The sequence below is a fragment of the Melopsittacus undulatus genome, chromosome 13 (assembly GCF_012275295.1).
Source record: "Melopsittacus undulatus isolate bMelUnd1 chromosome 13, bMelUnd1.mat.Z, whole genome shotgun sequence".
Lineage (NCBI taxonomy): Eukaryota > Metazoa > Chordata > Aves > Psittaciformes > Psittaculidae > Melopsittacus > Melopsittacus undulatus.
In genome coordinates, this window is record NC_047539.1 from 5,668,633 (window position 1) to 5,694,726 (window position 26,094).

The 26,094-nt window shown below is 54.7% G+C and overlaps 1 protein-coding gene across 2 annotated transcripts in view; it reads left to right on the top strand.

Annotated features, from left to right (window-relative positions):
• The window catches only part of SMG6 (SMG6 nonsense mediated mRNA decay factor), a 104,485-nt gene that overhangs the window by 35,088 nt on the left and 43,303 nt on the right, over window positions 1–26,094 (top strand). For both annotated transcript variants that reach the window (XM_034068674.1, XM_034068675.1), the window contains exons 11-13: window positions 15,026–15,142; window positions 15,613–15,781; window positions 24,203–24,404. In XM_034068674.1, coding sequence (XP_033924565.1) covers window positions 15,026–15,142; window positions 15,613–15,781; window positions 24,203–24,404 — 488 coding nt within the window. The remainder of the gene's footprint in view (window positions 1–15,025; window positions 15,143–15,612; window positions 15,782–24,202; window positions 24,405–26,094) is intronic.

Here is a 26,094-nt window from a genome sequence, read left to right on the forward strand (position 1 = left end):
GGTGCCAGTCCCGGTTCGCCTGGCCTTCTCGTTCCTTTCTCCTCCTCCAATGCTTTAAAGTCACATTTCCAGGCCAGACATAGAATTAATCTCTGGGCACTTCACATTGCTGGCAGCGCAAAGCAGGATGTGGGATCTTTTTTTTCTCTCTCTCTGCGTCTTGGCTGACTTTTTTACCTCTCGAAGAATTTGGAAGGGCCGTGAGATTCCCCCCGCCCCCCCTCGCCTCTGTGCCGTGCAGTTTTTCAGCACGCTGATCACCCTGCTGTGGCTTCACCCTAATAGATTTCATATGCTGACACAGTTGACATCAGTACCAAACTATTTTACATGTGATCTGGTGTATTTCCTGAGGAAATCTGCAAGATATTTATTAAGAACTAATAAAATAAACCTCGCCATGAGCTTTTAGGTAGTTTTCAATTTTTCATGTCTCTCTCGTTTCCTCTTATCAATGAGTTTCTATTTTTCTCCCTCCTCTCTGACCATTGCAAAAGGAAACAAAAATAAATGTTTTAAACCCGTTCCTGAATGGACACTGGGAATATTTCTGTAGTGATGTATTAGCAAAGTCGTATTTTTAGTGCTGTATTGTCAAGCCTAAAAATATCCCGCTGCAGTGCATCCTTTTTATAGGGCTTTGTGTGTGTGCGCGCTCGCCGTCGTACAAGCTTGCACCAGCGTGTAAAGGTCTTTGTACTACTGCAGCGCTGCCTCCCCATCGCAGCTGGACTCCATTAGGCCTCGAAAATTAAAGTAATCCTGGTTAAGAAAGGGAAAAAGAATTAATCAATCTCACAGAACAGCACTTCCCCAGCTGAGCCGGGATACCTGCGCGCCTGCAAAGGGCTTCGGCAGCCCTGGTTTGTGCTTTGGGCTGCTGGCTTTGCTCTAGGGAGGGTGTTCCCTGCTGCCACGCAGAGCAGCGGGGTTGGGGTGAGCTCGCTGGCTGGGATGCCTGTGGGTTGCAGTCACTGAGTGGGTTCCTGCTTGTTTTTTGTGCTTGGGAAGGCCTTTGGGGCTGTGCTGGGCTGTGCTGGTGGGGCTGTGTGTGTAGCTGGGAGCAGGCTGCGTGCTTCATGTTCTCAGAGGAATTTTCTACCTTCCTGCTATGCTTTAACCTGCATGAGGGGAGACTGAGATGGGCTCTTAGGCAGAAGCTCTTCCCTGTGAGGGTGCTGAGGCACTGGTGCCCAGAGAAGCTGTGGCTGCCCCATCCCTGGCAGTGCTCAAGGCCAGGTTGGACACGGGCTTGGCGCAACCTGCTCCAGTGGAAGGTGCTGGAGCTGAATGAGCCTTAAGGTCCTTTTCAATCCAAACCATTCCATGATTCTATTTCTGCCTCCTTCAACTGATTGTGTTTGTAACAGAGAGAACCAGAGGTGGGAGCTGGGCTGCGAAGCCCCCTCCTCTCCATCGCCTGTCCCCAAGCCGTGCTGCACAGCAGCTCCTTCTCTTTTCCACCCGCACTCGATCGATGCAGCCCTTGCCAAATGTAATCTGCTCAGTGCTTCACATCCGCAGCATCCCTGCGGAGCATCCCGGCTGCTGGGAACAGCCTTGGCGTCACAGGTAGTGGGTGCTGTGACTGACGGGCGACCCGTGCGCACAGGGTGTTGATGTGTCTCACGCTGCAGCCGGGTGTGAGTGTGTCCCCCCCCAACCCCTGCGCCCGCCCCTCCGGCGGCTCAGCTCCTCTGAGTCACTCGCTGTTGTAGCTTTACTCACGGGTGCCTTGCTTTTACTGTCTGCTGCTGTCTGGAGAGCTGCAGCCTTTCAGCTTCCTGTCGAGCAGTTCAGCGAAAGCAGTAATTAGGGCCTGTAAAAATTGATTTTTATTAGCCAGAAGTGTTGGTGGGGAATTGGCCATCATTTGAACCCAGCCAGATTGGAGATTAATAAAAACCCTCCTAAAAATCAGAGCTCTTTGCAGCAGAAACCCCAGGGCTGCTCCTTGCAGACCCTTCCCGAGGCAGACGGGATGGGATAGTGGCTGCAGAACGAGCGGCCGGCAGCGAGCGCCTCTGCTGTACCCATCCTTGAGGGTGTTTGACACTGGCATGGGAAGAAAGGAAACCTTGTTTTCCAAGAACTCTGCTCTTTCTCAGCTTGATAAGCATTTAAAATAAAAGCTGCACAATTGGAATTGGCAGAGCATCCTCATTCTTTTGTCTGTCTGTTTATTTTTTCCCCCCTTCATCCCTCGACATGTGCGCTACAGCCCAGGGTTACTGCACCCCGCAGAACCACAGGCCTGGAGCTCTGCAGGCGCATGCCGAGCTCTGCCCACCCCCAGCTTGGCTCTTTGAAGCCTGGCAGAGCAGCAGAGATCCGGCTCCATTCCCAGCCGGGCCCCGACCCTGGCAGCCTCCCGGTGTCCAGGGCACTGAAGTATTTGATGTTTTCATCCCCTTTCTGTTCCCTCTTTGCTTGCAGGGCAGCAAACCCAGAGCTGGAGCGGTGGAGTTTGGAGCCGGGCTGTGACCTCGCTATATGGACCCGATCGCTTTGGTATTTATAGACTTTGTTAGAGCAGCTCGAGCGTGGCCAGCACATTGGAGCAGTCCGAGGGCTGATTCCTGCATCCCTGGTGTCAGGGATTGGAGAATTCACCGCTCCACTCAGGGAATAGGGAAGAGCCAAGCCCCTGCACACATGTCACGCTGGTTACTGCTAGTTGAATCAGACTAGGGAGTTACTTCAGGTTACTAGTCCTGGTTGTTGCTTCGGCGGAAGGCTGTTGCTTCAGGTTAGGAGTGCTTGTTTTTTGCTTGGCAGCTCGGCTTGGAACCTGGGGGGAACTGTTTCCCAAGGAATATTTTTGGGTCGAAAAGCAAAGGTCAGCAGTTCGCGAGCGCCGCGCTCGCAGCCAGCTCTGTGGTCTCAGCCTTGTGCCACCGGGCCAGCAGCACTTGAGATGCTGATCAATTGATCTGCAACACTATGAAACCACGAAGGGCGACTGCCAGTTCTAACTCCCCGTCTCGCTCCGCTTTTCCCCACCCAAAGTGTCTTTCTGCCCATATCCCCTTTCTTCCTGCCCGTCTCCCTCCCTCCCTTTCGGCTGTGTATTGGAGTTTTTGTCTATCTTTTTCCATCTCTCTGTCTCTTTTCATAACAGTTTTTAATAATGTTTTAGTTAGTTCCAGCCTTTTCCCTCAATGGATCCCATTGGAAAATGCATTTGAAAGGAAACAGTTATACACTTCCCTTCCTTTGAAACTCTGTTGGCACCTTTTCCAGTGCAGTAAACCATACAACATGGATTTTCAAAGTTTCCAAACACAGACATGCTGGCGTTAAATTTATGAAAACCTATTTTATTCGGCTGTATAGTAACTGTGAGGCTCGGAGCTGCTGCTCGCAGTGAAACCGAAGCTCGCTTTGGAACTACAACAGGTTTTCAGCTCTCTGCAGGAAACAGCACGGTGCTGGCTGGATGGGAGAGCAGGATCCCTCGGGCTCTCCACGCAGGAGATGTATAACAGCAAAGGAAAGGGGTGCTCGGGCACCCCGTTGCCCTCCAGTGCAGCCTTTCCCTGTGGATGGGCCTGCTGGGAATGGGGCAGCAACGGTAGCCGCAGGGAACTTCATGGGCATGCCAGTCCTGTCTCAAATCACAGGGGGAAAGAGGAATTTGGCATAAACCCATTATGTCTTATGGTTGTTAATGGATGTGGAAGGTTCAGGCTTTTTAGTTACTGAGTCCTGTGGCAGGGGGGGCAATAGCTGTAGTGAGTGTGCTGCAGGCTGAATGGGGTTTGGGGACCTGAGGCTCCGGCTCCATCTGAGCTGTTGGAGCACTGAGATCATGTTTGCTAACAGGAGGGCTCAGATGTTAAACTTCCTGGAATGGGTTCTCTGTGTGCTGTGGGTTTTTGCCTGTGGTCTCAGCCCTTCCCGCAGGGAATCGCTCGCTTGACACCCGAGAACCTCCCTTTGGCACAGCTTTCCTTCCAGGTTTCCACAGGAGACCATGGTCTTCCTTCACCACGAGAGCTCAGGTGGGTGAATGTGACCATGTCCTCTCCACAGCCATTGCCAGGGGTTGTTTCCAAACCCAGCGAGCCTCAAAGCTGGCACTCAGCAGCATTCCCATGCACTTGAGGTGTGGTGGAACACAGATAAGGCCTCCTGTGATAGATGAGATGATGACGTGGCAAAGAGATCCTGGGCTCAATTTTCCTGTTGTCCTTTTGCTTGTAAAATTCCTTTCCCTTCACATGGGAGTTCTGCAGAGAGGTCGCTGATGAAGTGTTATCGTCATGCTCTGTGCCGCATGGAGCGTAGGAAGAGCTGGAAGGGTCAGGTCCAAATAGTTAGATAGTGTAAACTCACTGGCTTCTGTCTTAAAACATCTCTGGTTTGGATGGCTTTCTGCATGGTATCTCTAACATGCAGAGCTAGGGAATGGAGCTGAAGGAAGGGAACAGGTTTTCTACTTTCTTGGCTGCTCACCTTGAGATGTGGGAGATGGAGTTCTCTGAAAAACATAATCCTCAGGAGCTGCCTTTGTTCCTGCTCAGAGCAGAGTTGCCCAACATCTCCATGGCAGCATGGCCAGTGAGTGAGAGACACATAAATACTGACTTTCCCTGGCCTGCCTTTCCCTCTCCAGTGCCCACCTGAATCATAGAACCCCAGACTGGTTTGTGTTGAAGGGACCTTAAAGCTCCTCCAGCTCCAACCCCTGCCACGGGCAGGGACACCTTCCACTGGAGCAGCTGCTCCAAGCCCCTGTGTCCAACCTGGCCTTGAGGACTGCCAGGGATGGGGCAGCCACAGCTTCTCTGGGCACCCTGTGCCAGCGCCTCAGCACCCTCACAGGGAAGAGCTTCTGCCTAAGAGCTCAGCTCAGTTTCCCCTGTTCAGACAGGTTCAAGCCATTCCCCTTGGCCTGTCCCTACAGGCCCTTGTCCAAAGGTTTCCTGGAGCCCCTTTAGGCACTGGAGCTGCTCTCAGGTCTCCCCTTCAGAAGCCTTCTCTTGTCCAGGCTGCCCCAGCCCAGCTCTCTCAGCCTGGCTCCAGATCAGAGCTGCTCCAGCCCTTGCAGCATCTCCATGGCCTCCTCTGGACTTGCTCCAAGAGCTCCACATCCCTTGTGTGTTGGGGGCCCCAGAGGCTTGGTTTCTTCTTCCCTTGTGTGTCCAAGCAGATGAACCAACTGGTACATCGCCTGGGGTGGCACATGAGAGCTATTTGATAGTGAGCACACAGCCTTCATAAGCTCCCACCTCGGCAAAGCAGGGGTGGATGGAGGTGGCAGAAGGCACGTCCAGACCCTGTCGCCATTCCTTGCCAAACTCCTGGTTCCTGCTCCAAAGTGTGAAGGTGAGAGGGATTTCACTGCAGTGGTCAAAGGATTTTTAACTCCAGAAGAACAATCTATTTTCCCTAACCTCATTCTGGCAAATGCCTCAACCTTTGTAGATGAAATTTTCCCAATAAATTCAGTTCGAAGAAAGCTTTTGGCACGAAGGATTGCAGCCTAAATGGTTAAAGTTTGGCAAAGTCCTTTGGAACTAAACCCAAGGTCTTAGAATGGAAAGTCTTAGGTAAGCTTTATTGTAGGCACAGTGGCTGCGCTGTGTGACTGAGGCTGGGGATGCCCTGGCCTTACTCAGGGACACTGGAGGTGGCCAGGGGCTGGAGCAGGAGGTGAGGAGGGACTTCAGGTCTGCAGCATCCAATGAGGACCTTTTACTTAGGGGGGGTCCGTGGGTTTTGCTTTACATTTTGGCATTTGCTTTGAGAAGTGGCCTTCAGGAAGCTGTAGAAAGAAGAGCAGCAAAGGAGGGAATGTGTTGAAACGGAAGCTCAGCACTTTGCTGTTCCTGCCCCATCAAAGTGCTGCTTTCTCCAAATGTGCCTGTCTGCAGGCGCTTTCTCTCATTAACTTTCCCTCCAAGCTTGAAGCTCCCCCCAAGGTTCACAGCAGAGGAGGCATGTTCCAGGCTGTCTGTTTGCGTTTGCTGCCAAAGACATGCCCACCTCCAGCATGGAGAGGGTGGAAAAAGGCTGCCTTTTATTTACTGTGATTGTCCTGGTACAACTTCACTCCGGGCTGGAGTAAATCTCTTGGGAAGCCCTGTTCACACCTCCTCCCCCGTTGTAAATAACATCTGACACAGTTATGGTTGGGCACATGCAGCTCCTGGGTGGGATGCTAGTAGCAGCTTGCCATGCCTGCTGCCTAGCACCGAGCCAGGCTCCCATGGCAGCGTGTTCCCTCCAGCACATGTGCTGAGGAGCCTGGTTTCCTCCCTGCCCCGTTTGGGGTGAGGTTCAGGGCTCTGGCTGTGCAGCTGGCTTCAAGAGAGGCTGATAGAGCTCTGCAGACAGAGGATGGGGCCATCAGGGGGTTTTGTCTATAGGGCTGCAGCATTGCAGTGCCCCAGTGTTTCCACTGTAGAATGGTTAGGGTTGGACCTTAAAAATCATCCAGTTCTCATCCCCCTGCCACCCACATCTTTACTTCTTTAGGTGCAGTATTCCCTGTTTCATCCCGATGCCCTTCACATGGACCAAACCCTGCTCACCTTCAGACCCTGGCAGCCACTCCAGTCCCATTCTGCTTGAGTATCTAAGGGCAAGTATTCCCTCTGCAGCAGCAGACAGCCGGTGCCAGGCTGATCAGGAGCTCTGTACCCGCTGGCTTGCCAGCTTGGAGGGACAGACTTGCTTCCAAGCTAGCCAGGAGTGATGGACGTGTGGGTTTGCCAGACTTTTAGCTGCCAGACAGATCAGCTTCGTGCTGTGTCAGTCACTGGCAGCAGAACCAGTGGCTCTTGAGGCAAGTGAAGGTTTTGCTGTGCCTATGTTGGAAGTCCTAACATCACCTCCGTCACTTGGAGAAGCTCTGGTGAAGGCAGTGCTGAGAATTAAGTTCCTCTGATGATTCTTCAGGCTTCACCAGTGTGGGTGAGACTTGTAGGTGCCTTTGGCCCAGCTGTGATGGTTGGCGTGTCTTAGTGTGAATGGAGCTACTGAAAACAGAGGCATATGTGTGTTCTGGAGGAGTGTTTGACACTCCGTGGGGTGTTTGACATCCACAACTGAGTCCTGCAGGCCCGCTGGGGCCGGGGGGTGCAGAGCAGCACCCTGCCAAGCTGGGTCAGGCACCCCAAGCATGGAGGGAGAGCTCCGACGTGCTGCTTAGTGCGAGTGGAAATGGCTTCAATCTGTGTTTTGACTGATGGGTCTTTTCAGGAAATTTCTGAGAATAACAGTTCTAAAAATGGCTGCTTCTTTCCACTGATATTTCCTGGAAAAGGCTGCAGTTAATTTTAAACCACTGTCCTTTTCCCTTTTCAAGTGGAAATGGCTCTGGGCTTGTCCTCGAGGCTCCTGTCACTCTCTCTGTGCCAGCCTGGGTTGCATGGAGGGGAGGGATGCTGTGCCACTGCTCTGACCGCCTCTTGCAGGACCTATGGGTCTTCCAGAGCTGCAGAAATCGGGGTGTTGGGGGCACTCTGTGCACGTGTCTGCTTTCCCCATGGAAAGGAATAAGCGTCTCTTCCTGACTCACTTCACAATGATGTGCTTTGTCGGTGACTCCTGGCCAGTCCCCAGCACACAAGTCAAGTCATTCCTTTGCCCAAGGCCTGTTTGCCGGGGTCAGGAAGGATATACTGAGCTGGTTATCACAGCCCAGCTGCAAGTATCCAGCCCCGTGGATGGGGATGGGCAGCTCCTGGCTCATCCGGAGGGAGCTGGCACCCTTAGGGCAGGCAGCCCCTTGGTGCTGGGCAGAGCCTGGCTTCCCCTGTGGCTCTTGGGCAGGTTTGCTGCTTCGGGTGGGAATTTGTCATTAACTTTTATACCTTCCCCTGTAAACCATCTACCCTTTTTTATGATGTCATGAGGGATTCCTTAATTTTGCAGCTGCTTCCTGGTTACGTCAGAGAAGAGCCTCCCGTCCTAGAGCCCAGCGCTGCAGTCCAGCACGGCTGGAAACAAATGAAGTGTTGAATATCTAATGGCTTCCACAGGGAGAGCTGCTCCATCCTCCCCAGGCCCCCGGCATTCCTCACCTCCTAGGCCTCCCTCCTTCCCTCCCTTGGACAAGACAGGGTTTCAGCATGGAGCAGAGGGAGCTACAGCTCCTGGGCGGCCCCGGCTGCTTTGAGCACACGTGCAGCAGGTCTGGGTGCTGCAGCAGAGATCCCCCTCGCCCCGGGGTCGTCCTGCTTCTCCATGGGGACAGGTTGGAGTGGAGAGGTGGATTAGGGCCGTCCAGATTGCTCTGGGAGGGGTTCAGCCCTGTGTGCTGCAGGTGGTGCTGTCCAGCTCAGCCGCAGGGTACCAGGAGGCCAGCACAACCCCCGGCCTTCACAGGGTGCCCAGAGAAGCTGTGGCTGCCCCATCCCTGGCAGTGCTCAAGGCCAGGTTGAACACAGGGGCTTGGAGCAGCTGCTCCAGTGGAAGGGGTCGGAGATGGATGTTCCAACTGAAGTCACTCAGAGATTCTGTGTCAAGGAGCATCTTTCCAGGAACGTTACCCATCATTCCCAGGCTCTTTGCAGGGTATTAAGCAGACCTGAACGAGTGTCTCCATGTTCCCAGGCTCTTTTTTGGAGGCAGATGAGTACGTGTGTGACTCACTGGGAATGGAGAACCAGGAGTGCCCGTGACTCACAGCTCCTCTGCGAGGGAATGTGAGGGACATGCCCCACAGTTGTGAGCATCCCCCTTGTTTTCCTGCTTTGTATTCCCGTTGGTTTTGTGCTGTTTCAGCCCAGGTAGGCTGGGCTGGGTGGGAGCAGCTCCTCACCCTCTTCCTGCAGACAGCCCCATGCCAGTTTGCTGCCCTGCACCCTGCCAGCACCATGTCTGGCAGGGAGTGACTCACAGGGAAAGCACTCGGTGTGTCTGAGCAGTCAGAGAGCAGCCAGGCTGTGCTCAGGTGGTGTCAGCTCAGGGCTGAGCAGCTTCTGTCCCCTGCCCCGCAGGGCAGCACTGGCTGGTGACTCAGTTGTCTGTGCTGGGAGCTGCTGACACATCAGCCTCAGGCACAGCTCTCCCTCAGGACTGCACCCACCGAGCTCCTCCACCTCCTGCATCCCCCTTGTGTCACCCTTTGGGACTGTGTCTGCAGACCTGTTTGCTGCTTTGATGGTTCTTATGGTCCCTTACCATGGCTGCAGGGAAGGTGGGTTCAGCCGATGCTCCTCTGGAGCAAAACACATCCCTGCTGCTCTCTGCCTGCTCTGGGGCCACCTGCTGCCGGCAGCGCTCCAGGCTTCCCGGCCTGCAGCCGCAGCTCAGGTTAGGATGGAGAGGCCAGCATGGAAACACTGGAGTCCTCCTGACCCTTGGCTGGAGCAGCCTGGTTGCCTGAATCAAAGGAATCAGGTCTCCTTCGAGACTCCAACGCTTGTTGGCTGGGGTTTAACAGCACAAGACTCAGCCCTCCTTGTGTTGTGTTAGCTGGGATGGATGGAGGAGCACGTCTGCTGCTTGCTCCTGAGCTCAGGGGTTGCTGTGGCTGGCTTCCACCGCTGCCCACTGTGTGCTGGGAGCAGAGCAGCTGGGAACCCTCACATGTAGCCCCCCTATCCCATCCCCATGAGTACCCCCCTGGCTGAGGCCACGTGGCCTCTGCTTGCCCTGATTGTCCCTTGCAGGATTTCCTTCGGCACATGGCACCGGAGAAGCTTCCTCCAGCAAATCCTTCTCCTTTGCATCGCCTGCTCGTTTTCCCCTTCCCATTTCCTCTGGCTGGTTGCGTTGCCCTAAGAGAGGTTTGGCATTGCTGTTTTGCACACCCTAGTGGGAGAGGGGATGTGTTTATCACTTTTCCTGGAGATTATCTGTTTAAGCACTCTCTGACAGTTACAATAACAAGGGCAGCGCGTTGTGTTTCCCAGCAAAAGGACACTCGCTGCTGAAAGATGTATAGCACTAATTAGAAATACATAACATCCGGCCACATGGCAGCCTTCTCCCGGCCGCTCCATTTCCTGAGCTCAGACGACTTTGACGACAGTTGGTTTATGTTTTCCATGGATATAACGTGCTCAGAGCAGCACCAGTTTCTCCCCGTTACAGAAAAGTCCCTTTTCTCTCTTGTCTCTTTCTCTTCCCCCCCCTCCCCACGCACCCTTTTCCCTGTGAATGTAGGACTGCAGGAAGGCTTGCTTGGAGCAGAGCTCGCAGCTCCGGAGTGGATGCAGCTGAAAGCCCAGGTAGATGCTTGCAGAGGGCGCTGCAGCAGGCTCTGTGCAGAGGAAACTGCCTCCTGGTAGCCAAACGTCGTGTTCTGAGCAAAGCAGGTCCCAGCTGGAGGGGGGCAGAACTCCTCTTTCCTGCATGCAGAGAAACAGGAGGACTCTGCTGCAGCTCAGGGGGGTTTCTGAGCATCAGAAAATCCACCCATCCCTGCTTCCCAGCTGCTTTTCCTCTGTGCTCGCAGTCCGATGCTCATCAACTTCCATCTTTTCCATCCCATCCCCTCTCCCTCCTTTCATTCTTGGCCTGTGCTTCAGAGCACATAGCCTGGCTCCGCTGGAAGAAGCTGGGTCCCATCTCCAGCTTGCAGCAAGCACAAGGACACGCATTTGGAGGTCCCCATGTGCTGGATGGGAGCAGGGCGGTTGTTCTGCTGTGTGTAGCACAGGTTAGGTGTAAGGAGGATGCAGCATGCTCAGGGAGGTGAAACCTTAGAGGGTTTTAGCTGCTGCAGTGAATTCCTGTTGAATATGGAAAAACTGCTGTGTTTCAGATGTTTATAGCTCAGCCAAGTGTGGACAGGGCAGGAAAACTCTCTGGTAAAAGGGTTATTCCGCAGCAAAGTCGCAGATCCCCTCTCCAGGATTTGCAGTTACTGGATTAGCTCAAGGAAAAGGCTGTAAGTGGGGTGTTGCACACACAAGGGGAAGGGGAAGGCACTGTCTTGTTTCCTTGCCTCATTCTCACAAGTAGCTGAACTCTTTTGGCTGTAGACTGCCAGAAGAATTCGGGCTGAGACAGGCACCCAGCATGGAAACTTCAGCTCCCATAAACCCTGAGCCAACTGGAAAAGGGTCTTATGAGTGGCTTGGGTCAGGCAGGCTTAATAACAGGGTGCTCAAAGCTCTGCCTGCAGAAGACAGAGCTCATGTCCAGCATCTGGAGCCCTGACATCTGCAAGGGGGTTGCAGATGCTCTCACTTATTCTTCTGGTGCAGAAAGACAGGTCTTGGGGGCAAATTCGAGCCTGTAAAGTGTGGGGTAATGCGCATTACCCAGCCTGTTGTTTCAGGTTGATGACATTCCTCCTTTAACACACTCTGCCTGCTCCTTCCTAGCCCTGTGCAGTGTTCCATGTACCTCAGGAGTTTTGCTGGTGTGGTTGATGTGGGGCTACAAGTGACCAAGGAGAACAGATCCAGCCTAGGAGAGCTCCCTGCTGTGACCACAGCGTGGTTCCATGGACTCTCTTTGCTCCGGGAGGTGATGGTGGTGCAGCACATGAGGGTAAGGGCTCACCCCAGGTCAGTCTTAGCTGCACGTCCCAAAGCCCTGAGCTCATGACTGTGGTTTAACAGCAGTTATTTAGGTGCTGGTGCCTCCTCTCCCCCCCCCAGCAGCACTTTTGATGGTGATGGCACCGCTGAAAGGTGACATTTGTAACTCCAACAAGCTGCGTGCTCCGGTTCACAGGGTGGCTGCGCAGGCGGGAGCTGGGAGGTGACGTGGTGACAGGAGCTGTTGAGCTGATGCCGGTGTTAACAGGACGTGTCTGCCCCGTTGCAAGGAGAGAAGGTGGAGGGGGAACGTGTTGTGGTTGGTGGGGCACAGCCTGGTGCAGTGATGGATAGGTTCCTGTGCAGTGTCACATCTCCCTGTGCCACCTTCTTTTCCATGTGATCGCTGTCTGTTCTCTGCACTGTTCCCTGACTGTGTGGCATCAGTGGTGGGAATAAAGGAGGGATTTCTGATTACAGCTTGATTTGGGGTCTCAGGGTTGGAAGTGGCAGCTTTAGCTGATGGGATGCCATCGAGCGTGTCTCTGGTACCAAGCTTTTGGTGACTGCCTGTGGGGACAGGATATGGGATTGCCTTTGGACCCGATGCTGTGGTTCTGCTTCTCCTGTACCCGCTGTGGATATGGGGAAATGACAAGGTTTGCCCTGACCTGGGTGGTCAGGATCTCTCTGCCTGCTCTTGTTAGTGGTGTCCCCAGGTTATACAAGTGCTGTTCAGCTGCAGGGACAGGAGTCATCCAAGTGTCACTCCAACCTCCAAGAGCATCTCTTTCCACGTAGTTCATGTCTTAAGGTATTGTGCATGACCAGCAGCACACTGCTCAGCTCAGAGGCTGCAATGCCCCGTGTGCTCCACATTAGTTTTGCTGCTCCAACCCCCCTTTGAACACATCTGGTTTAGTGCCAGTGTAGGCTCAGACACATTGTCCTGTGGGTGACAGACCTACTGTGGGTGCTGAGAGCTCATTTCCTTATTGCCCAGCACCCAAACCACTCCACAAGCTCTATCTAAACCCCCCAATTTCATGAGCCCTTTGCTCATACCCTCACCTTGACTGTGTCCTGTGGCAGCCTGGGCTCTGCCACCCCATAGCAAACCAGCTCCAAGCTCCCAGCTCCATGAAATCCAAGGCTCCCGCCTCCCAAGGAACGTGGTGAAAGGCACAGAGAGAAAGTTTCCCTTGATTTATGGCTCTTTCCTCTTTGTCCTATGATTAAGCTCTTAAGAGCTGTTGCTGGCAGGGCTGGCGGATGTTCAGGGGTCTCGAACAAGCACCCACTGCGATGCTTTGTCCTTCCCTGCAAGGTGGTTAAACTGGGGGAGCCCCTTGGGATGAGGCTTGGCCGGGGAATTTGGTGTAATTTAATGATGAGATGACAATATCCACAGTAGCTGAGCTGGATCCAGGAGGAAGTTACCTTGAATTGGGTGTCTTGTTCCTCTCACCTGCATGTGGCCAACTTTTCAGGTTGTACAGTGCCGGGCCTCCTGTGGTACATGAAAGCACCGTGGCTCTGTGCAAACTGGGTGTGAGCTGGTGGGGATGTGGTTCGTGTGTAGGTGAGGCTGTAGCTGTGGCTGCTCATGTGCAAGGAACAGTTTTACTCTCTTCTGGTTGTTTAATGTTGTTTGGGAGCTAGGAGCCCGCAAGAAGAGCTGCTGGTGGCAGTGGGAAGGGCTGAGGTGCTGGTTCCAAGCCTGGACATGGCCACTGCAGAGCGTTGCCTCAGCACTTACACTCCATCTCTGAGCTACATCAGTGTTTATGACCTTATAACAGCCATCCAGTACCTAAAGGGCTACAGGAAACCTGGAGAGGGGCTTTGGACAAGGGATGTAGGGACAGGCCAAGGGGAATGGCTTGAACCTGCCTGAACAGGGGAGACTGAGCTGAGCTCTGAGGCAGAAGCTGTTCCCTGTGAGGGTGCTGAGGTGCTGGCACAGGGTGCCCAGAGAAGCTGTGGCTGCCCCATCCCTGGCAGTGCTCAAGGCCAGGTTGGACACAGGGGCTTGGAGCAGCTGCTCCAGTGGAAGGGGTCCCTGCCCATGGCAGGGGTTGGAGCTGGAGGAGCTTTAAGGTCCTTTCCAACCCAAACCATTCCATGATTCCATGATCTCTCCCGAGCGCAGGAGGAGGGCGCGCGGGGCAGACGACTGTAATTTCTTGCACTGGACCGTGGCCAGAGCACTGGGACTGACACTCTTAATTGTGGGAAAGGCTTCATGAAAGAGATTTACTGTCCCGCAGTGGTCACATCTTTAGTTTTATGTTTCCTCCAAGAGCTGACAGCCCCTGCAGTACAGCACTTCCTACCAGAGCTCTGTGCCACCAGCTCAGCCCTGCCTCACTACTGCACCTCTTGGTGCCACCCTGGCTTACCCTCAGTGGGCTCCCACTGGGTGCTCAAATCACTGCTGGCCCAAAGAACTGCCCCAAATCAAGCCTAGAGATCTTCTTCCCGTTTTTCCCTGTATTTCCTCGGTGGTTTTTAGCTTTTTCCTGGTTGTTTTTAACCTCCCACCCCATTGCCTTGCAACAATTTGCACTTAAAACCCCACTGTTTGTTCTCTGCCCCTCAGATGTTTCGCTAGCCCTGGGAGCAGCAGGGTCTCAATGCCTTGCTTTAGTTCTCTTGCCCTTTGCTCAACCCCCCTGGCCTGCCACATCACAGGACTCCTGCTTCCAACACCATCTCCTTGTTCTCCTTCCCCATCCTGCTGCCGCAGCTTTGCTCACACGGGCACCCATTTGGAGCCTGCACTTAGGTGTTCCCATTCCCTGCATCCCTCCAGGGAAGCCCCCAGCCAGCTGCTCTCAAAGGAGGATGTGAACTGGGGGGCAGAGGGGATTTGGAGGGCAGAGGCTGCCCCTAAGGCTTTAAAGGCTCTTGTGAGCAGGCAGCGCGGTGCCTGGGCAAGCATGGGCAGCCTGGCATGGCCCAGGGGCTCTTGGCCTGGGTAAGTGGAACCAGCTCCAGGCAGTTGCCCCAGTCCAGCTCCCTGCTGCTCTCAGCTGCCTCAGAAGTGGTTTTTGGCTGGGTGTAGATGTGCCCGGGGCGGGGGGGGTTGGATTTGCTCTCACTCCCAGCTGCCTCTGGAAGAGCTGTGGTCCTGTGGCATCTACTTGAGTAACAGCTTCAATTAAACTCTCCTGACAAGCTGTTGTGTGACCGGGGAACTAATGGGAGGAGGCCCCTCCTCAAGTGCTGAGGTTCAAACTCCAGCAGGGCCAGAGATCAAACATGCACCTAATTACCCTTTTAACACTTTAACATGGCCCCCTCCTTCAGCAGCTTCTGTGCTGGGATCCTTCCGTGTCAGCTTGGAGCAGGCTGGCTCAGCCCATGGGGTGGGCACTGGGATTGCAGCTTCTCCCCACTCCAGAGCTACTCATCACCTTTTTCCTCCTCTGTATGGAGCAATTGGGTTGAGGGCAGGTGCGGGGTGGGAATCACCCATCCCTGCTCCACATGGGAGGCAGAAAGGGAGGCTGCAGAGGAGAAGGAGGATGGAGCATCTGCCCTGCTCCCCTCTGAACCCCCTCTCTGTCTCCTAGAGTGTGTCTCTGAAGACTGCCGCTCTGTCATCCAGGAACAGGCCACAGCCCTGGGGCTCTCCATGTTTGCACTCTTGGTGAGGAGGTGCACCAGCCTGCTGAGGGAATGCATGCCAGGTAAGGGGTTCCATGCAGGAGACAGCCTGGTGGGGTTCAGGCCCTTGTTCCCTTCCTCTCTCCTTGTATTCTTGAGCATTCCAAGTTCTGCCCAGTTTACAGCTGGATCATCCAACAGGAAAACTGATGTGTGTGCTCAGACAGAAACATTTGGAGTAAAGGGATTGACTTAAGGCGTGCTTTTAGCCGGCCTTCCCAAAAGTGGGACCTCAGAATCCTTCCTCTGTGAGGACTCTGAGGAGGATTCCCCACTGCCCTCTATAAAAGGGATCACAGACATCCCAGTTTTCCCCCCTGGCTCGTCTGTTTAGGGAGAACAGATCTGTCTTTGTGCTTTTGTGGGTTGTGGCTGTTCCCTTGTGCATCCAAAGCTGGGATGTTGGGATCAGTATTGTGCATCCCCAGTCCTTGCCCAAGCCTGGCTCCTGGCTGCGTTGAGCTTCCTCAGCTCTCCCATCTTGTATTTGCAGTTCAGCCACAAGACGCAGAGCAGGAGGATGAGGAGGACGACATCAAGGTCTCTGCCTTGCCCCAGGACCTGAAGGAGCTGCTCCCCAGTGTGAAGGTCTGGTCGGACTGGATGCTCGGCCACCCGGACACATGGAATCCTCCTCCGATCTCTCTGGAGCTCCCCAAACAGTACGTGCATCCTCTGCTCTGTCTTCTGGTGCCTGCTCCCTCCTTGTGCCACCTTCCCCCTGTGCTCCTGCTTACTCCTGGCTGTGGCACTCTGCCCTGAGGCCCCAGGAGAGGCTCACTGCACTGCACTGTCATCAAGGGTGACAATTCCTTCTTCATTGATGCTTGAATGGGGCTGAAGTGTCTCTGAGGGGGCCTGGTGGGTGCCCTTTGCTTCTGTGCATTAGGAGATGGCCTATTTTTACCTTCAGCTTAGGATGTGCATCTGCTTTTGTTGGGATACATCTCCTTTATGTGCCCTGCATGTAGGCAGGACCTTCCCCTCTGCAAGAGGGAAGTCCATTCCCAGCATAAGCACTTTGTTGCCTTTTGACTGAATGAGGCCAACCATGGTCAGGCTGGGCTGGCCTGGAGCAGCCTGTCTGTCCCTGGAGCTCCAGAAGTGGCCTCCCTTCAGCTCCAGAACCAGCTTGTCTCCACCACACAGAAGGGTTAATCTTCCAAACTGGCTCATTCCAGCCCATTAGTCCATAATGCGAACTAGGCAATTTGCATATTTTTGGACCGAAAATCAAGCGAAGGGGCCAAGTATGGAGTATGCAAAAGAGTGTCTGAGCATGCTCCGTAGCTGCTTTCCCGCAGGATTTTCCATCTGCCTCCGGTCCTCCGGATCCAGAGCCTGAAATCACGTCTTATTGTTAATCCAAAGAAGCCAGAACCCAGGGTGATGGGAAAGGCGCATTAAGAGTAATCCAGCAAAGTGGCTTAACCATTACTGGGTCCCCGCTCCGTGCGTCAGGTCCAGTCCCGCTCTCCCGGTTTATTGCCTCTTACTCCAGTTCTTTTTCATTTGGCTGAGGAAATGGAAATCTCACACAGGAAGTTCTGGGCCTCATTTTGTGGAGATGGAGTCTGTTTTCTGTTTGTCGGCTGCTCGGTGTGGGCCCGCTGCCTGCTCATGTGAACTGCTGCCCATCTTTGGGCAGGAACTCAAACTGGGATCTGTCACGTGAAGCCGCCTGCACCAATCCCCCCCATTCCCTGCGCAGGGAGACGCTGCCGAGCCCTTGGCGACGGGCAGCCAAGATGGAATTTGTGATGGGCCTCGGCGCAGCCAGCGCTCGGCGCCTGCCTCCCCCCTCCTGCAGGGCATGGGGCTGTGTCCCTATGGATCAGGTGCAGGCTCCTGCGTGTCCCGTGGGTTGGGGGGCTCTACTACACAAGGTTTGCTTGGGGGAGGAATGAGGGTCTTCGTCTTGTAGCAGAGGCCCAGCTGCTTCCTCATCTTGCCTTCTCCATGGAGAAGGAGCAGGCAGCCCCTCTTGTCCCACTGTGTCCTTACTCCAGAGCATGGGCAGCCTTCCTCATGTTGGCTCCCAGCTCCTCCACCCTGGTGCTCTTTGGCTCTGTCTTATCCATGGTGCTCTTTCAGCCCAGACCTCTTGTGTGGATGGGTGTTAGTGGTCCAGGACTCTGGAACAGCAGTGGCTGAGCTTCCCTGGAAGTGTGTAGTGATGAACAGCAGGGAGCCAGCTCCGCTCTTGGGCATGACCTGGGATTTACAGCATTTTCCCTGGAGGCAGGAAAGGAAAAAGGAGCACTGGGCTAGTGTTTCAGCTCTCTATTGACACAAGGCTGCTGTCTGGCCTGGGGCTGTGCTGTAACCAGGTAGAGTCACCAAGTCCTGGGGTTTAGATAGGAGCAGTTTCAAAGCAGCCTGGAAGTAAAACACGGGTCAGAGCAGCAGGCGTGTTGGAGTAAGCCAAGGTTTGTGGGCAGGCTGAGCTCAGGAACAGAGAGAACATGCAAGGAGCACAGCACAGATGCCAAGTTGCAGGACTAAGTGACCTGTGCTGTTTCCCACACGGTGATGGGACGTGCCACAAGGTCCCCACCAGTAGAGAAGCTGCTTGGACACACTGAAACTGCCCCCCAGTGCTCCGCAGCCATCACGTTCATTGATGGCACGTTAGAAAGGACAGTGAAAACCCCTAAAGCACAGAAGCACCCTGCCAGGATGCCATGAATATGCTGGAGCTGCTGGAAAACCCAGGCCCTGTCCCCACCTGGCAGCCCCACTAGAGCAGCAAAGCCCTGGCCCAGAGCTTGCATCAAAGCGCAGCTCATCCGGGGCCAGCACCACTGCCAGGATGACGGCCTGGGCCGGGGGCCAGCGGGGCAGCTTGTCAGGACTCCACCAGTGCCTGGATCCCGCGCATCCCAAGGCCTCCGCGCTCGCCATGTTCGGGATCACTCCTCCTTTAGAGAGCTGAAGGGGAGAGGGGGGGACATTGAGAACGTTTAAACTCAGCCCAGCTGTGGCAGTTGGTTTATTGCTTTCAGCTGGTACTTGAACCCGGGTCCTTGGTCTTGGAGTCTTTCCCAGGTTTAATCCCCGGAGCTTTCTCTGCAGCTGTATGACACTGCGCTGACCCCGAATGAGGATAGGAAAATAGAACCCGTGCCAAGCCAGAGTCTCTTTTTCATTTGGAGTCTGGCTGTCTGCCCATGACCAGGGTTACATAATGGGAAACATAGCTGGGGCTCTGGAGAGCCCGCGTTTCACCACGCTGCCCAGACCTTCGCGTTCTGATGCTATATATCTTCCTAATTGTAGCTCGGATGCATTTATCACACTGCTGGATTTGAGTCCTTGCAGTGAAAAAAAAAGGAGGAGAACTGCAAAAGCCCACACCAAATTCCTCAGCTCACTGCTTTCCCCCTTTGGATGGAGGTGGAGGAAAAGGTGTGAGGGGTGAGAGGTGCTGAAACCCACCATGCAGGAGTGGGCTCTGTGGAGCAGGATGGGAGGCTGCATCCTCCGGGTCCTTCTCATGGCAGGGGTTTGGCAATGGGCTCCAGCTCCTGACAGGCATCTTGCTACCTGGGGGCTCAGTGGCTCCGATTCCAACCCACATGAGAAGCTACAGCTTTCCCTAAAACCACTCTCCTTGGTCTAAAGTGTTCATCCAGCTCTTGGCCACACCAGGATGGTCACTGCATTGCGATGGGTTTTCAAGCCAGAGGGCTGTAGAGAGGTGACAGCCTGCCTGGATTTGGAACTAGATGATCTTTAAGGTCCCTTCCTACCCTAACCATTGTATGATCCCTCTCTTGGGGCTGCTGTATGTATTGGAGTGGTGATTTTGGGAGAGGGGCTCAGCGAGTTTTCCATTGCTCTCCTCAAGTGTTTCCAGATTGGGAGCTAAACCTGACTGTGGACATCTCCCTTCAGCGCAGCAGTGTCCCGTGGCTCAGGGTCTGTGTGTTGCCAGGTCTTGTAGCAGCCAGCAACAGTCACTTCTGTATCTTACAAGTCATTTATATCTGCGTGTTTCATGGCAAACGCTGCGTTGAGGTCGGAGCAGTTTAAAGCAGTTGCACTAATGTGTCACTGCATTGGAGAAGGGCATTTCAGACCAACCTTCCCCTGGAGTCCTTTGCGGAGATGAGGGTGTAAAAAGCAGGAAGCCTTGGGGAGAGAGAGGGGAGCAGGGTGGATCTCCTTAGGCGGAGATATTAGCAGCAGATGGGGTGAAAGGCAGATCTCCAAGTGAATCCATCTCCTTTTGGGACATATGGCTGGGAAGAGGGCTGGGCAGGGGACAGCAGAAGCTTCTCCTTGCTCCTTGTTGCTGCTGTGAGTCCATGGCTAAGTGAAGCGCAAGAATCGATGGGGAAGCCACTGGCTAGACAGCCAAAGTGCTGCAGGGCTGACCCTGGCAGATCTGTGCTCCTTCCATGCTGAGGCACAGGAAGGGCCTCTCGGGTTGTGGAGAGCTGTCTGCAAGCATTTAAAAATGGTTAATTTAAACCAAGGAGTAAATGGAATCCAAAAGCTCGGAGCGCGTTCTGGAGCTTACCTTCCCAGAGAGATGTGCCAGATCGCTCTCATCACATCGCTCGTGCAGGGAAGTGTCACTGAGATGGCAGCTCCCACTGGGAGCCATGGACAGAGTCTCGGACAGGGGTGCCAAGACCTTGCTGGAGTTTGCTGGAGACTAAATGGAAAATCCCTTTTGCAGAGCTCAGCCTTCATTAGTAACGCTGGCCACCACCATGGGCCTATCGAGACATCAAAGTGAGCATTCCGAGGTGGCTCCGTAGTGTAAACCTGGCTGAGAATGGAGGTAGCATTGACTGAAGCAGAAGCCAAGGCTCTTTGTGGAGAGGGGGCTGTGGCAAAGCAGAAGCTGGCTGGGAGGAGGCTGCACCTTTCTGAGGAGAGCATCCCTCTGACTCCAAAGGCAGGTTCCCAGGAGAGGGATGGGTTTATGGATGCCTTGGGGGCCAAAGGGACTGTGTGCAAGGCAGAGTGGGGGAATCATTGATGCCATGGGGCAGAGGGGCTGTGATCACCTCATCCCTGCTCTGGACAATTGTGAATCCAGGACATGGCTCATGAACCCTGGGAAGAGCTCCCACTGCCAGTCCCTTTTGTTCCTTGCAGAGGAATCACAGAATCATGGAATGGTTTGTGTTGGAAGGGACCTTAAACCTCCTCCAGTTCCAACCCCTGCCACGGGCAGGGACCCCTTCCACTGGAGCAGCTGCTCCAAGCCCCTGTGTCCAACCTGGCCTTGAGCACTGCCAGGGATGGGGCAGCCACAGCTTCTCTGGGCACCCTGTGCCAGCGCCTCAGCACCCTCACAGGGAAGAGCTTCCTAAACCAGGAGCTGCTTTTAGCTCCCCTTATCCTTGGCCAGGAGAGAGGAAACCTCAGGAGGAGGAGGGGGATGCAGAGCACTTTGCACAGGGTAGGAGCCGGTGTGTCCATGTTGCAGTGATCCCGAGGTGTTTTCCATCTGCCCGCGGCTCTCGGCGGCCGGGGAACACAATGCAGGGCTTCTTCTGCTCCGCTCTTTCCGGGTTTGTTCTGCAGCTGTGGAGCTGGACTGTGAGTGTTTAAACAAGCTGGTATTACACAGGAAATGGCCACCTCCACAGGCCCCCGCAGGCCTGGAACATGGGGTCATTGTGCTTGATATTAATCACCAGGCAGCCCCGGTGAAGATGGTGGCTTGTGCCACGGAACGCCCATAGGGATTCGGTGAGCATCGCTGTCACATCCTCTCCTCTCCGTGCCTTCTGATGCTCCACACCCGTGGTGGGCATCCCCTTTCCCAGGAGCCATCCCCAGGCAGAGCTGTGCTGTGGCCACACACTTGTGCTCTCCCCACTGCTGCCTGGCCGGGCTGTGTCCTGTCGGCGTGCAGCTGGGCTGCGCTCGCCCTGACAGCCACATTAAACCTGGAATCCTGAGGCAATAAAAAAGAAATTAACTCTTATTTTTTTATCCTGTCCTGGTGGAATAAGCGAATGTGAATGTGTCTGTGGGGAAGGGAGTGAACCCCCCGCTCTGAGGAGAGACCTTGCGCTAACCCCCTGCTTGCTTCCCTGCTTCAGAGCTCTGGGAGCCTCATCCCTGTACCTGGGAGCTGCGTGCCTGGGCTCAGTGTCAGTAATACAGAGCCTCCCTCTGCAGAGGGATGCTGAAGCTGTGGCACTGTGTGGATACAGCGGTTCCAGGCACCTGGACCTGCCTTGGCTTTTGCAGAGAGGCTCCAGTGAGGTGACATAAGCCAGAAACGCCTGGAGGTGGCCACGGTGTTATCCTGGGAAGGAGCCTGAGGGGACTCCCGAGGGTTGTGTGACCTTCCAGGGCAAGTGCATGTCCCAGCAGGAGATCCATGGGGCTGCACAGTGTCAGGATGAGCTCTTAGCCCTCGCTGGCTTTGCCGGTGGGTGGCAGCTGGTAAATGATCTTGGTGCTGGTGCTGGGAGATGCACTGCAGAGGAGGAGCTGCATCCAAAGGGAAGGCAGGGAATTGTCAGACCTGCTCTCTGCAGTGCTGCCTCTGCACCACAGGAGAAGAAATGCCCACACCTTGGTCTTTGTTGGCTTTCTGAAGGGTGCTGCACATGAGAGGATGCTCGGGGCTGTTGCAGTGAGGTGGTACCTGGGGGACCAGCAAAGTCTGTGCTTTGTCTGAAGCAAGCTCAGGGTGGAAACTTAACGCATCCAGAATGACAGATGTGGAAAGGCACCGGGAAGCTGGAGGGAGCTGGGGATGAAGGGGATAAAGTGACAGGGACTGCTGTGGTGCTCAGGAGGTGATGAGGGGCTGCAGTGGGGGCAGAGTAGAGGGTCCATAGGGCTGTGTGGCTGCAGGGGTGTTAGCATCAGCTCAGTGACTGTTCACATGGCATCTTTCTGCCTTTGGCTCCCTGTTCTTCATCTGGGCTGCTCCTTCACCCCTGTCCTGCTGTGGATCCCAGGCCTGCCCAGCATCCCACTGCTACCCTCTGCCTCCCTCACACCCTCACTGATCATGTCCATCCCCTACCTCCAGCTCTGTTACTTGGGGAATATCAGCAAGATCTCTTCAATGTGTTGCTTTTCCTTCTCCTCCCCTCTGGCTCTCTCAGCTCTCTGGGAGCATCCTCTGCATCTCTGCCTGTCCCCAACACCCCAGTGCGCCTGTTCCCTGTGCCTCCCCCCACTGATGCCTCTGCACCTCCTTCATCCAAGCCGATGCTGGGGCCCCACCAGTGCTATGTGACCGGCTGCAGGCAGCCAAGCCCAGTTGCCAGCAGGGCACTGGGGGAGGGCTGAGCCTCCCAAGCCCTGTGCATCTCCCATGGGCAGAGCTCGCCTTGGAGGTGGCCCAGAGCAGCCCTATCACATCCGGTGCTTGTCTCTGCAGCCAGGGCTGGAGGATAAACTATCAGGGCTGTGGGGCAGTGGATCATTCCTCTTATTATTTTCTTCTTTTGCAGATAGGGGTCGTGGAAAGTTCAGTTCCTTTTAACCCTCGAAGCTCTGTTTATTTTCCAGCTGGTAGCACAAACGCAGCGTTTCCCATTACATCACAAAGGGCCTCGGACAGATCCCTGCACCACCAAAAAAAAACCAGAAAAGAAGAAGAAACGTGTTGCAACTGTTTATTTTTTTCCATATTTAAACATTTCTGACAGCCAGACCTGGCTGAGCCAAGCGATGGAGCTTTGTGAATGAACCCAGCTCCTGGTGTCTGTGACCAGAGGGCCCTCGCATCCTTCTTGCAGCAGTGCAGGGCTGGGGCTGGCTTAGGGATGCGGGTGACTCTGCGGTACATGTGTGCTGATTACGTGCCGGGCTTTGATTAATGGCTCCTCATTCTGCCTGGCTCCCAGGACGCTCTTGAAAACAAGATGTTTCATTTCAGTGTGCTTTCCTGGTACATTGATTCCCGTAAATAACCCAGTGCAGACTCTGTCCACCTGGAGCAGTTCAAAGAGCAGGGGGCCTCCCTCCAGCCCTGCACTGCTTTGGGCTGCACCGGTCACTGCTGCGCTCCGGGTGATGCTGTGCTTTTTGGGTGCCCCAGAGGGGTGGAGGAGCAGCCCTCCTTAATGCCAGCAGAAGCACGTCAGCCCCAGTTTACCCTGTTTCGTGCTTTCAGCCCAGTTAATGCACTAAAAAACCTCAGTGTGAGTGCTTTTAGAAATGTAGTGCAGGGCAGTGTGATAGAATCACAGATGGTTTGGGTTGGAAGGGTCTGAAAGCTCATCCAGTTCCAACCCTCTGCCGTGAGCAGGGACACCTTCCACTACAGCAGGTTGCTCCAAGCCCCATCCAGCTGCATTGCTCTGTGCTTGTTCCTTGCTTCTCCCATGCTCACCCTCCCTGGGGTGCTGGGTGCTCCCCAGGGTGTGCTCAGCGATGGGGATGTGTGATGGGATGCGGTCCAGGGCTGCTGGTGGCCTCATGTTCCCACTCTGGGAAGGTGATGCACCACAGAGGCAGCTCTGCAGGTCAGTTGTGAGTGTTGAAACTGGGGCCAGAAGCAAAACCTGGCTTATTCCCACTGGAGCTGGGGTTTAACAAGGAAAATCTCATGGCTTTAGGGCACACGGATGCAGCAGCATGAAGGAGAGGGGTGCCCTGAGCTGGGCTGGAACCCCTTGGGCTGGCTTGGGCCCTCCCCAGGCTTGGCTGTACCCCTCCAGACACCTCTTTGGCCCCACAGCAGTGTAGCCGCTTGCTCTGTCCTCCCAGCAGGCTTAACATTGAGTAACAAGCATCATTTCTCCCATCTGGAATGAGCCGGGTTCCCGCTGGCGCTGCACGGGGAAGCTGCTTCCCGCGCATGTGCCGGCTCGGGAGCGGGCAGGAGTGGGCAGAACAGTGGGAATGGTGAGATCCTGGGATCTGTTCCCTGTGCTGGGGGGGGGAGGCAGGACACGGGGTGCTCATGGCCTGCAAGCCCCGGTGGGTTCGGTGCCAGCGCAGCTGCGGCCGGAGCCCTCCCGGTGGGGTAGGTCGGTGGTGGTGATGGCTGTGCCTCGCCTCACCTCTCTGGTATTCACTGCAGCATCGCAGGCAACTCCCAGCGCATTCCAGCCCGGAATTGCTCACGTCTCTCCTCGTTCTCCCAGGGTCTCAGTAGATGTGTGGGCGACGCTGGCTGACTTCTGTAACATACTGACCACAGTGAATCAGTCGGAGGTGCCCTTGTACAAGGACCCAGATGACGACCTTGCCCTGCTAAGCCTGGAAGAGGATCGGCTGCTCTCGGGCTTCGTTCCCCTGCTGGTTGCCCCCCAGGAGCCCTGCTACGTGGAGAGGACCTCGGACAAGGTCAGCACTAGGCCAAACATCCCCCCTTCGATTCCTCCACAGACTTTTCTTCTTGGGAAGTTTTCTGTGCAAACGGAACACGATTAAGTCATTGAGAAGGGTGTTAAGGGAAAATATCGACCTTTCAGCCGCTGACATCCAGCTCTGTGTCATGAAAACCCCTCTCGACTTCCTCTGGTGTGTGTGTGCTCGCTGGCATGTTGTATATACGATCATTTCCTCACTTGTTTAAATAGTGCAGCTTGTGTTGGCAGTGCTCTCAGTGCACTCCAAATGGTTTGCATCATGCTTAAAGCACCCTCCCCCTCCCCCCGGCCACAAAACTCTGCCTTAGGAAGGCAGCCAGGACTTTTTTCCCTTCTCTAAAGAGGAGAGTGATAAATAGGTGACTAGAGAGAAGCAGACACCATGTGTTAACGTACAAAAGGCTTTTAGGAATATGAAGCATTCCCCACTGCCTGCTCTCTATTTTCCTTTCTTTGCTCTAGGAGCCCATTCGAGCCTGAACTTTCCTTGGGCTGTTTGTTTTTAGAATCATGAAATCAGTTCCCTTGTTGATGTGGGGTTTTGGGGGCTGCTCTCTGCCACCACCTGGCCAGAAGGGACCTGGGGGCTGCGCTTGGATAACGTGTCTGAACCTGAGAGGAGGAATGGGGCTGGGGGGTGAGGGGGGAGGATGGAAGAGGCACAATGGCATTTGTTTTGCACTCCCTTGGAGGCACGGCAGGATAAGAGTGGCTCTCAACAGTTTCCTGCTTGGAGGCAGGAACGCTGCTCATCTGGGAAGAGCTTTCCCCAGAGGTCAGTGCTCCAAGAGGAGGTGCAGAGGCTGGTTTCAGTGGAGAGCCTGTGTGTGGTGGTGGTGATGTGCCTTCCCATGTGCCACTTCTTGCCATTGTCCTGAAATGACAGTGAGGAATCCGGGATGTGGATTCCTGCTTCACTTCTCTCTCTGCCCATGGAAAAATGGATTTTGAGGGCTCTATCTGAAGGGGTTAAACCAATGTGGTTGCCATTGCTGCCCTCAGTTGGCCCGGTGTGTGTTGTGTCCTCACTGGGGTTCTGGGGACAGCCCCAGTGCCCCATTATCTACACAGGGACTCCTTCCCCAGCAGCCACAAACCAGAGGCCAAACAGGCAGGTGAAGGGGCTGAGCAGCTCCTTCTGGTGCCCCGTGACTTGTGGGAAAGGGTCAGTATTCCCTGGATTCTGCCTGTTGTAACCACACACTGGTTTATTCGGAGTGCCATCTACCTGCCCTGCCAGGCACTTGCACTCATCTTTGTAAGAGGAGAGCCATGACCCTGTCCTGTAGCTACACCTGAGCTTCCAAGCTGAGTTTTCTCTCTGTCCTAGTTCCCTTTGGTTCTGCTGCTTTAGGAAGGAATTCCAACATTCCTGGCAGGAGCTGGTGCCCTTCACAGCTCAGCAGCAGCCACCCGAGCATCTGCACAGTGGTACCAGCTGGAAAGGAAACACAGATCCCAGAGAGAATGAGCCAGGCCTGGCTGTGTCTGCCCCCTTTTCCCTTCCGTTTTCATTTCCTTTCTCTTCTCTTTTTCCTTCCTTTTTCCTTTTCCCTTCCCTTTCTCCACTTCTGTGCCTCTTGTTTGGTTTGTAAGCAGCTGACTTTGGAACCATGATCCCACCCAGCAGCCTGGGGTGCTGTCGGCACAGGTCCGAGCCCCTG